The sequence below is a fragment of the Kogia breviceps genome, chromosome 2, assembly GCF_026419965.1.
Source record: "Kogia breviceps isolate mKogBre1 chromosome 2, mKogBre1 haplotype 1, whole genome shotgun sequence".
In the NCBI taxonomy this organism is placed as follows: domain Eukaryota; kingdom Metazoa; phylum Chordata; class Mammalia; order Artiodactyla; family Physeteridae; genus Kogia; species Kogia breviceps.
In genome coordinates, this window is record NC_081311.1 from 38704824 (window position 1) to 38717776 (window position 12953).

Sequence of the window (12953 nt, forward strand, 5' to 3'; positions counted from 1 at the left end):
CTGTTAGAGAAAGCTTTTCTCGTCAGTGATGGCTTAGGCCAGGTAACTGGGTGACTTCACCAGTTGGACTTGGTTTAAAGCCCCAATTAGCATAGCAGATACCAAATTATGAGGGAGTACTTTAACAGCCTTATGTAAATCTGCTTTTTATTTAAAAGCATCATCTAAAACTGAAGGTGGTTCCTATGTGTATTTAAAATTTTTTTTAAGTTACATGAGTAGTATTATGGGATCTAAAGTTTTACTATTTGAGCTTTTTCAGCTTTGCATTTTTGGAAAATTTTTTACCAAGAACAAAAGTTTGAAAAATCATTGATTTACTTTTTGACCCCCAACATAAATTGGATATTGGTGTACAGAAGCAGAGTATACAATCAGTTGTATACCATACTTGTTCCATTTGGGGACTGGAAATAGGTTACCTAGGTTAGAGTCATTGCTTTATTGCCAATTTTATGTTTTCCTTAGTTCATTGCTGGCTAAGCTGAAATTGATCACTGCCTCACAGACTACAGAAAGTTAATTTGAGAATGATTTGTTATGTCATGAATGTGTGACACGTGATAATCATACTTAATAACATATAAAGATATGGTGTCACTTATTGGTTACAAGAACATGCCATAAAATACTGATGGTTGCATTAAAAAATGTAACCCTTTCTTCCCCCCAAACATTTAAAAATTTACAATAGTTAAAATTCCATTTGAGGGACTTCCCTGGTGGTCCAGTAGTTAAGACCCTGTGCTCCCAATGCAGGGGGCCTGGGTTCGAACCCTGGTCAGGGAACTAGATCCCGCATGCCACAACTAAGAGCTCCGGTGCAGCCAAATAAATATTAAAAAAACAAAAAATTAAAAAAAATCAATTTGAATGCTGTATGGTCTTTCTATAAAATCTGAATTCAGTAATCATTATTTCGGCACATAACTTTTATGTTTGTGAATGTCATCATACTCCATGTTTTGATTCATTCTTTAAAATGTAGATAAGAAATATATGTTTTGAAAAATGGACTTTCTGAGGTCATAAAGGCCTATAACTTCCTCTCCCTCCCCCCAGTACTCTGTATTTAAGTAGTTTTACAGATATTTATTTTTCCACCATTTGGGCAAATTTTTTATTAAACCTTGAAAGTAAATAAACTAGTCCAAAAAAGAAAGAAAGAAAAGTTGGTCACTAACAAGGTAATATATTTTTCATTAATGAGGATTATCTCAAATTTGGATTTGTTTGACCCAATACTTCTTTTCTTCCTCATCCTAAATCTTGTATTTGCATGCAGTACTTAGGAAGTAAAGCCTTTGTCAAAAACATCCATCTTAAAGAGGGGTTTGAATTTTTAAGTCTCTACAAAGCACAAAATAATAAACACATTTTTAATTCTGTTGAAAATGGTTGTAAAAGTATCAGACTAAGTTCTAAAAACTAGTTAAAATGTTATAAAACTAATAATTAAAGCTAAATGCCTCACATTCATTTGCAGAACCACTCGTTTATCTTCGTAAATATTAACTTGGTGGAGTACACTTCAACAAAGGATATAGAAAACATGCCATTTTCAAATAATATTATTGCTGTACTCACTGATAAAGTATCAGATGGGACAACATGAATCTTAGTGAAACTTAAGATACATACAGAAATGGGGATTAAAGAGTTGAATAAATAATTTTAAAGCTAACATTCATGTAAGTACCACCCAGGTCAAGAAGTGAGCATTGATTGTTCCTCTTGTGAACCTTATCTGTCACAGCTCCATCCTCCAGAAGATTATGAACTCCAAAAGTTTTCATTGCATGTTAAATCTTTACAGTAGTAAATAACTGCTCAATTAATAATACTAATTATAATCCCTGAAATAATTGGAAAAACTTAATCCTACTAGGAGGTACCAAAACTAAACTATTAGGAATAAAATATTCAAACTGATAAATGAATACTTTGAAACAAATCTGACAGTCTGAGAGTATTCCATGTATTTATGAAGTGATGGTGTACCTGCAAAGTCAACAAAATATGAAGACTTTTGCATCTTTAGTTCTAAAAACCTGAGATTCAAGTAATACATATTAAAAATTTGCTAGTAGACCTACATTCTATATTAAATTATATGATCAAAATAATAAATGTAATAACTCCATATGTTATCCCATATGTTTTCAGCTTCACTTGAATTCGATGGCATTAGACTATATTCTGTATTGTTCACATGAGCCATCTAAAAGTGTCAGTAGAAGGTTCAAATTTAACTGACTTAACTAAACTTTTAGTACCTAAATGAACGTAATTAAAAAATGCAAGGACTGCTTGACAATATTAACATATTCTGGCAGTACTTAAATTTTTAAATCAGCTTTAGAAGGGTTTAATTTTAAATGATTAAACATGAGTTAGTTGAATCTTGAAGAATTATTAAGACCACTAGAAAAATCTATGTGTGCTTGAGGAGGAGTTTGAACATTATTTTGAAATGTTTGGGATGAAAAAAATTTGCTAGGTTATAGAACCAAGCTCAAGTTTCTCATTTTAAAAAAAATGTAAGTTTGGGGGTGTTTATATAAAGTACTTACTTTTCTTCCCTCGTGTTTTTTTTATTATTATTATTACATAATAGGAATATTTTGGATAACTCCAAATTCTCTCCATTTTACCCCAGCATGCTGCCTATATTGTCTTTATTTATTTGGCCATGGTGTGTGGGATCTTAACTCCCCAACCAGGGATGGTACCCAGGCCCCAGCAATAAAGCACCGAGTCCTAACCACTGGACCGCCAGGGAATTCCCAATATTGTCATTCTTTAAGCGCTATTACATGAGAAAAGTCGAGCAGCTCTAGATTAAGCAAATATTTAAAGAAGTTTGCAGATGATGATTTTTGTCAGGCCTGTCTGTAAATGATCTGTAGTCAGGGCCATAATTTTAGTATTATATTAACTTAGAAAATGCGACCTCATTTTAGATGAAAAACAGTTGGTGATGATTCCCCAAATTGCTCAAGACCTCAACCTGTTTAGATCTGTTATATATTAAAAGACCTACCTTAAATTGTATTTAGCAGCAAATTGCTGTCAGTGGAGACTCTAGGTTAATAATACAGTTTTATTCCTAGGAAATTAAAACAGGAGTGACTGGTGATTTCTTTTTAAGAAAAGATCATTATCTTAAGTCTCTGAGCAATAGCAAAACAGTGTTTTCTACAGTCTACTTTGAAGTTGTTCATTTTCTCTGGGCTCTTGTCATTGTGCTAACAGGGCTGTTAGCTTGTGAAGGGGAAGGGCATTAGACGATTTTATTTGTCAGCCATTGATCAAGAGGTGTGAGTTTGGATGTCAAGATGATTGTCTTTAATATCCTGAACTGGACCATTTCATGAAGGGAGGAAGCACAAGGGGGCTATAATCCCAAATACATGTCATCACTGACACAGACTTAGAATATAGCACCTTCCTTTCTACTATAAGAAAAGATTAATAAAAATGGAAGTGAATATTGCAAAAACGTTTCAAGGGGACAGAATTAATATTATGTTGATTATCCCATAAACTAGCAAATATCTCTTTCTCTTAAAGGAAATAATAAAATAACATGTTAATTTCCAGGTGTACTTCTCTATGGGCCTCCAGGCTGTGGTAAAACGTTGATTGCCAAGGCTACAGCCAAAGAAGCAGGTTGTCGATTTATTAACCTTCAGCCTTCAACACTGACGGATAAGTGGTATGGAGAATCTCAGAAACTGGCTGCTGCTGTTTTCTCCCTTGCCATAAAGCTACAGCCTTCCATCATCTTTATAGATGAAATAGGTATGCTATGTTTTCTAAACAGTGTGCAGTGGACTTTTGTGTACATGTTTTTTCATGCATATGTTTGTCCAGAGTAGATATCTAGAGGTTGAACCATTAGGTTGTGTGATGTGTCCATCTTCAACCTCACTAGGATTACCAGTTCTTCAAAGTGGTTATACCCGTTTACACCCTCACCAGTATACAGTTTGTTTCCCTACATACTCCCCCAAAACTTATCGTTTCAGGCAGTATCATTAATTTTTGTTAACTTAAAGAGCAAAAATTACCTCATCATTGTTTTGTGTTTCCCTGCTTACTAGCAAATTTGTGCTTCTTTTAACATCTTGATTAGCCATTTAGGTTTCCTTGCTTGTAAATTGCCGGTTTTTCTTTGGGGTTATTTGCAGTTTTCTTAGTAATTCTCTGATGATGCTTTGTTATGATTGCAAATATTTTCTAGACTGGCTTATCTTTTCACTTTATGATAGTTTCTTTTATGGAGATTTAAATTTAAATGTAGCTACATTTATCAGTTTTTTCCCTTTATGGTTTATACTTCTTGTGTCTGGTTTACAAACCCCTTCACTACCTCCATAAATACTCTCCTTTTTAAAATATATAACGTGAAGTAGGAATCTAGTTTAATTCCTTGCCATATGGACAGTCAACTTATAAATAGATCACCTTTCTCTTTATGTCATGACTTTTATATTAGTGGACTTTTTCTCTATTTTATGGATCATCTATATTTTTGTTATAATTTATATATTATAATAAAGCTACAGTAATTAAAACTGTAGTTTTGAATGAATTTACTATTATAATATGTAATATGATAAGCTATATAGAAATATAGAGTCAGAAAGATAGGTATAGATATAAAATATTTTGGTTACTTGTTTGCCTTGTGTATCTTTCTCATCAATTTATTCCATTTATTTTGGATTTTTGCTTTGACTTTTGCACAAAGGAGCATATAGCTGGATTTTTAAAAATTTTAATCTAAAGCTCTTTAACCAGTAACTGTGGTCAGTTTGCTTTCATTTTGATAGCTAATATATTTAGATTTATTTCTACCACATAACTGTGTGCTTTTTATGGATATTTACCAATCTAGTGTACTTTTGTACTTTTTTTATTCCATTTTCCCTCAGGTTTAGAAGTTACGTACAGTTGACCCTTGAACAACAGGTTTGAATGGGTCCACTTATACGTGGATTTTTCTCAACAGTAAAAACTCTTATAACCACATGAACTGCAGCTACGGAGGAACCATGTATATGGAGGGCCAACTGTAAATTATATGTGGATTTTGGACTATGCAAAGGCTCAGTGCCCATAACTCGTACCTTCTTCAAGGGTCAACTGTATTTTTTCTTTTAGCATACATTTAGCATAGCTACTTGTCTTAAAAGTCTAGGCTAATTATTTCTCGCATCTTCCCAAATAATACAGGGACCTTAGAACTCTTGAATACTAATCATTCCTTTCAACTCTTATATGTTTTTGTTAACAGTTTCTCTTGTTTCTTACTTTTCCATATTAGTTGTTATTTTTATACTGGCAGTGCTTGTTTAGAGATCCACTTTGCCAGTTATTTTGCTCACTATTACTTCTTGCACCTGCCTTTTCTGGATTTAATTTCCTTCTTACTGAAGTCTGTCAAAATTCTTTCAGCAGTGATTGTGAGTACAGTGAATTGTCTTTGTGTGAAAATGTGTTGATTCTGTTTTTATTGTTAAATGATACAGAATTAGTTTCTTTCAGCGTTTTAAAGCCAAAAGTCTGTTGTCTACCAGTCTTACTTGTCACTTTTGAGAATTCTGCTTATAGCCTAATATTTCTTTGTAATTAATCTATCTTTTCTCTCTAGTTACTATTGAATATTGCAAGACTTCTGTTTTATTATATGTATATATTTTTTTCTTCAACTCTCTACTTAATTTTGAGTCATTACCATAGTTGTAGCATCTAGTTCTCTACCATCTTTCATCAGTTCTAAAACATACAGTTTTATTTTAGTTTTTTACATTTTAACATCTCTGAAATTGGGATAACATATTATAATTTAATTGGCAGTATTTTAAAATTTTTGTCGATACATAAAATAATGGTGCAACTCAGAAGTCAATCAGTCATTTAGTAAGTAATAAAAAGCGATTCTTTGCTTGGCTATGTTCAGTCTTGCAACAATTGGGTTTGTATTCTGCCAATTATATTTGAACTTTAGAAATTCTGTTTATTTTTCAAATTTATCTATTTTCACTATAACTTGCTCTTCTGTTAAAATTTCAATCCCTTTTATGTCTTCAAAATTTAAAACATACTATTTTTATGTACTTCTTTGGATTGTTCTGTTTGAAATTTTACTTCTTTATATTGTTAACTCTCCTCATAGTAATTTGTTTCCGTGTGTCATTTCTAACTCTAGATTGCTTAGGACTTGCTTTTATATGAGAATTCTGTGTTGCCTAAAATAATCTAGAGTAGTTTTTCTGTCTACCACTTAGAGGCTTTAGGCTCTAATTTCTCAACTTGGATGTTCCTAGACTGAATGGCAGTTTGAATTTAGACTTCAGGACTGAGAGAGAGCTCCTGTGATCTTGGTTTTAAATTTTTCAGGGGGGACATATTTCCCTCCAGAGTCCAGACCAAGACAGACATGCGTCCTTAACTCCCTGTAGTGGTGAGCAGAATTTTTTTTCTTATCTATACTTTCTGTAGTGTACATCCTTTTGGGCATCTCGGCTTCAGCATGGATATTAACACCAAAGCAGAACCTCCTGATGCTACCCATCATACCTGTTGTGTACACAAACACACACACAAACAGTGGCATAATCACCTCAGAATCTCACCATTCTTTTCTTCAGTTCTCCCTTTTCCTGATCTCTAGGATTTTTTTTCTTCCTTCTCACAATCTCAGATATTCGGTAACCTTTTTTTTTAAATTACTAAACTTTATTTTTTACAACAGTTTTAAGTTTACAGAAGACTTGAGCAGGAAGTACAGAGCTCCCATATCCCCACACACACACAGTTTCCCTATTATCAATACTAAATGTTAATGTGATATATTTGTTATAATTAATGAACCATTATTGGTATGTTATTAATAACTAAAGTCCATAGTTTATATTAAGGTTCATTCTGTGTTGTACAGTTCTGTGGTCTTTCACAAATGCATAATATCATGTATCTACCCTTACAATATCAGGCAGAATAGTTTCACCACCCTAAAAATCCCCTGTGCTCTACCTATTCATCCCTGTCAAACTCCTCCCTCCCAAACTCCTAGCTGTACTGTCTCTATTGTTTTGCCTTTTACAGAATATCATACAGTTGGAATCATATAACATGTAGCTTTCTCAGACTGGCTTCTTTCATTTAGCAATATGCATTTGTTTACTCCATTATCTTTTTATGGCTTGGTAGCTCATTTCTTTATATTGCTGAATCATATTCCATTGTATGGTTGTACCACAGTTTGTTTATCCATTCATCTATTAAAGGACCTCTTGGTTGCTTCCAGTTTTGTGCAATTATGAGTAAAGTTGCTAACGCAGAGATATGCAGGATTTTGTATGGACTTAAGTTTCCAACTCAACTGGGTAAATACCTAGGAGCTCAATTGCTGGATCGTATGGTAAATCGGTGTTTAACTTTGTAAGAAACTACCAAATGTATCTCAGTGGTGGCTATTTGCACTTAAAAGTTCCACCAGCAGTTCTGCCATTTTGCAGTTCTACCAGCAGTAAATGAGTGGTCCTGTTTCTCCACTCCTCTCCAGCACTTGGTATTACCAATTTTTTGGATTTTAGCTATCCTAATAAGTGTGTAGTGGTGTCTCGTTTTAATTTGCACTTCCCCAGTGACGTATATTGTTGAGCATCTTTTTTTTCATATGCTTATTTGCCATCTGTATATCTTCTTTGGTGGGGTCTCTGTTCATACCTTTTGCTCATTTTTATTTTTGAAGGTGGATTTTTAAAAATTAATTAATTTACTTATTTTTGGCTGTGTTGGGTCTTCATTTCTGTGCGAGGGCTTTCTCTAGTTGCAGCAAGTGGGGGCCACTCTTCATCGCGGTGCGTGGGCCTCTCACCGTCGCGGCCTCTCGTTGTGGAGCACAGGCTCCAGACGCGCAGGCTCAGTAGTTGTGGCTCACGGGCCTAGTTGCTCTGCAGCGTGTGGGATCTTCCCAGACCAGGGCTCGAACCCGTGTCCCCTGCATTGGCAGGCAGATTCTCAGCCACTGCGCCACCAGGGAAGCCCTTTTGCTCATTTTTTAACTGGGTTGTTTTCTTGTTGAATTTTAAGAGTTCTTGGTATATTTTGGATACAAGTCCTTTATTAGATATGTGTTTTATACAATAAATATTTTTTTCCAGTCTGTGGCTTGTCTTTTCTCTTAATAATGTCTTCCACAGGGCAGGAATTTTATTTTTAATAAACTCCGACTTACACATTTTTTTCTTGGATGGATTGTGCTATTGGTGTTGTATGTAAAAGTTCAGCACCAAACCAGTGTTCCCTAAATTTTCTCCTGTATTATCTTCATATGTTTTATAGCTTTTTGTTTTACATTTAGGTCTGTGTTCTGTTTTAATTTTTGTGAAATGTATAAGGTCTGTGTCGAGGTCTGTTTTTTTGCATATGGATGTCCAATTGTTCTAGCACTATTTATCAGATAGGCATTAACTTTAAAAAAAAAATCTTATTCAGTCTTTTTGTCAGTGTTTACATACATGTCTTTGTCCACCCTCTTCAGCATTCTGAGCTTTTATATTTAAAGTGTGTCTCATGTAAGCAGTACACAGTTGGGTTTTGTGTTTTTTTAATCCAATCTAATATCTTAAACAGGTAATTGCATACTCTAGACCATTTACATTTAATGTAACTACTGATATAGTTAGGTTATTTATACTTTGATCCAGCATTTTAAGTTTTTCATCTTATTTTAAGCAGCCATCTTGCCAGAACCACTTCTTAGAAATGAAGATAATTTAAGAATAATTAATAGCAGAATTATGGTGGTTAAGTAGGCAGCTAAACTTACACAATTTATCTTTAAAAAATAAGCAATTTTAAAATGACTAGATTTTATACATTCAGAATAAAACGGATACGTTTATTGTACATGGTACAACACATGGTACAATACATGGTACAACAATGGTACATATTGTACACGATTAGAACTGTAAAAGAAAATACAGGATATATGTTTGCCATCACAGAATTATCATGTCACAGTAATGTGTTTTTCGTGTAATTACTTTAAAAAAAATTTTTTTTGTTTTTTAAAGCTTGGACCCAGCACATTAAAAAGCATTTTCATGTCACTTGCATGTATGATTGACAGACTTCAAGTTTTAGTTTTAATGTTGAAATGTGAAAGTTATTGAGAAATGCCAATAATTTGAAGGGATACAAGATAAAACATTTGAAATAGGATTGTACTGGAAAATATAGGATTTGTTTTTATTGTTTTTTTCGTTCTTAGGATATACCACCTTTCGTTCTAGAAGGAAAATATTTTCCCCCTTTTAAAAGTATTTCATGTTCATTATAGATAATTTGGAAGACAGAAAAGAATTCAAGAGAAAATTAAAATTGTCTATCAGTATCACTGAGAGATAACCAAAGTTATTAGCATTTTGGTGTGTTTCATTAAAGATTTTTTTTACCCTGTATAACGTATATGTACATGCATGCCAGCATGTATGTTTTAAACCATTTCCTGTCCTATATTTTCCCACTTAATAGTGTTTTGAGATTTTCCAGTATAATTTTTATTTATTACCAGGAAAAGTATATGAGGAAAAATGATGTGATCCCATAATTAAGAACACATAGGATGCAGAGAACCTGGGAAGTTAGGGCCGAAGCACACAGACTTTTGCTCTAAGATACTATGTGATCCTTTTTTAGCCTCTCAGCACTAGATCCTTTACTTCTTTTTTTTTTTTTAATGGAAATGCATTTCTTTTATTTATTTGTTTATTTTATTTTACTTTTGGCTGTGTTGGGTCTTCGTTTCTGTGCGAGGGCTTTCTTTAGTTGTGGCAAGCAGGGGCCACTCTTCATCGCGGTGCATGGGCCTCTCACTGTCACGGCATCTCTTGTTGCGGAGCACAGGCTCCAGACCTGCAGGCTCAGTAGTTGTGGCTCACGGGCCTAGTTGCTCCATGACATGTGGGATCTTCCCAGACCAGGGCTCGAACCCATGTCCCCCACATTAGCTGGCAGATTCTCAACCACTGATCCACCAGGAAAGCCCCTTTACTTCTTTTATATATGTTGGTATGAATGTATTTTTAGGAAAGAAATGAGGATTGTGAATTGATTGTTTTAATTTGCTGGATAATTTGTCAAAGTATAATGAATAATGTATGAAAAGGCATGTTCGAACCCTTTTCTTTGTAATCTTTCATAAAATTGTCAGCTTTTAATTAATGATTTGAAATTATGTAAAGAATAATTTATTATTGATTTGTAAGGTTAAGGATTATTTTCTTCTAGACTCCTTTCTACGAAACCGTTCAAGTTCTGATCATGAAGCTACAGCCATGATGAAAGCTCAGTTTATGAGTCTCTGGGATGGATTGGATACTGATCACAGCTGCCAGGTATTGGAAAGTAATCTGCTTTAATTTGTGTTATTTGTGGTGGTGGTGGTGTTAATAGAAAATTTGGCTGCTTGTTAAGATTATTTACAAAAATATTTTTCATAGCTTATACTTACCAATAAATGATGAGAATCTGAAAGAATATGGTTTGTATATGTCTTCATCCATTTTGAGGGCTTTGTAATTAATAAAATGTTAAAAAGATTTCCCAAATGCTCAAAACAAATACAAGAATAAGAGAGAGAACCAGGGTATTAGAACCATCTGTGTCAAGGAAAAGGAAGTGACTAGTGGCTATGAGTATTCTGTACATTTTGTTTGACTCTTAGCATAAATCCTTATAGTCTTTACTCTCAGTTCTTATGGCACTTTTTAAAAATATATATATATAGTCATGTGTATATGTTAATCCCAAACTCCTCATTTATCCCTCTCTCCTTTGGTAACCATAAGTTTGTTTTCTGTGTCTGTGAGTCTGTTTCTGTTTTGTAAGTTCATTTGTATCATTTTTTTAGATTCCACATAGAAGTGATATTGCGATATTTGTCATTCTCTGTCTGAATTACTTCACTTAATATGATAACCTCTAGGTCTATCCATATTGCTGCAAATGGCATTATTTTATTCCTTTTTGTGGCTGAATAATATTCCACTGTATATATGTACCACATCTTCTTTGTCCATTCATGTGTCAGTGGGCATTTAGGTTGCTTCCATGTTTTGACTGTTGTAAATTGTCCTGCTATGACCTTTGGGGTGAATGTATCTTCTCAAATTATGGTTTTCTCCAGATATATGCCCAGGCATGGGATTGCTGGATTCTGTGGTACCTCTATTTTTAGTTTTTTAAGGAACCTCCATACTGTTATTCATAGTGGCTGTACCAATTTACATTCCCACCAACAGTGTAGGAAGCTTCCCTTTTCTTCACACCCTCTCCAGCATTTATTGTTTGTACACTTTTAAATGATGGCCATTCTGACTGGTGTAAGATGATACCTTATTGTAGTTTTGATTTGCATTTTCCTACTAATTAGCGATTTTGAGCATCTTTTCATGAGCTTTTTGACCATCTATATGTCTTCTTTGAAGAAATGTCTATTTAGGTCTTATGCCCATTTTTTGATTGGGTTGTGTGTTTTTTTGATGTTGAGCTGCATGAGCTGTTTATATATTTTGGAGATTAAACCTTTGTCCGTTGATTCGTCTGCAAATATTTTCTCCCATTCTGAGGGTTGTCTTTTCGTCTCATTTATGGTTTCCTTTGCTGTGCAAAAGCTTTTAAGTTTCATTAGTTCCATTTGTTTATTTTTGTTTTTATTTCCACTTCTCTAGGAGGTGGGTCAAAAAAGATCTTGCTGCGATTTATGTCATAGAGTGTTCTGCCTATGTTTTCCTCTAAGAGTTTGATAGTGTCTGGCCTTACATTTAGGTCTTTAATCCATTTTGAGTTTATTTTTGTGTATGGTGTTAGAGAGTGTTCTAATTTCATACTTTTACATGTAGCTGTCCAGTTTTCCCAGCACCACTTATTGAAGAGGCTGTGTTTTCTCCACTGTATATTCTTGCCTCCTTTATCAAAGATAAGGTGACCATATGTGCGTGGGTTTATCTCTGGGCTTCTATCCTGTTACATTGATATATATTTCTGTCTTTGTTCCAGTACCATACTGTCTTGATTACTGTAGCTTTGTAGTATAGTCTGAAATCAGAGAGCCTGATTCCTCCAACTCCATTTTTCGTTCTTAAGATTGCTTTGGCTATTTGGGGTCTTTTGTGTTTCCATACAAATTGTGGAATTTTTTGTTCTAGTTCTGTGAAAAATACCATTGGTAGTTTGATAGGGATTGCATTGAATCTGTAGATAGTTTTGGGTAGTATAGTCATTTTCACAATATTGATTCTTCCAATCCAAGAACATGGTACATCTCTCCATCTGTTTGTATCATCTTTAATTTCTTTCATCAGTGTCTTATAGTTTTCTGCATACAGGACTTTCGTGTCCTTAGGTAGGTTTATTCCTAGGTATTTTATTCTTTTTGTTGCAGTGATAAGTGGGAATGTTTCCTTAATTTCTCTTTCAGATTTTTCATCATTAGTGTATAGAAATGCAAGAGATTTCTGTGCATTAATTTTGTTTCCTGCTACTTTACCAAATTCATTGATTAGCTCTAGTAGTTTTCTGGTAGCATCTTTAGGATTCTCTATGTATAGTATCATGTCATCTGCAAACAATGACAGCTTGCTTTACTTCTTTTCTGATTTGGATTCCTTTTATTTCTTTTTCTTCTCTGATTGCTATGACTAAGACTTCCAAACTATGTTGAATAATAGTGGTGAGAGTGGGCAACCTTGTCTTGTTCCTGATCTTAGAGGAAATGGTTTCAGTTTTTCACCACTCAGTACAATGTTGGCTGTGGGTTTGTCGTATATGGCCTTTATTATGTTGAGGTAGTTTCCCTCTATGCCTACTTTCTGGAGCTTTATTATAAATGGGCGTTGAATTTTATCAAAAGCTTTTTCTGCATCTGCTGA

General features: G+C 34.0%; 1 protein-coding gene across 2 annotated transcripts in view; it reads left to right on the top strand.

Moving 5' to 3' along the window:
- The window catches only part of ATAD1 (ATPase family AAA domain containing 1), a 54130-nt gene that overhangs the window by 17197 nt on the left and 23980 nt on the right, over window positions 1–12953 (top strand). For both annotated transcript variants that reach the window (XM_059054019.2, XM_059054018.2), the window contains exons 5-6: window positions 3604–3804; window positions 10312–10418. In XM_059054019.2, the coding sequence (XP_058910002.1) occupies window positions 3604–3804; window positions 10312–10418 (308 nt within the window). The remainder of the gene's footprint in view (window positions 1–3603; window positions 3805–10311; window positions 10419–12953) is intronic.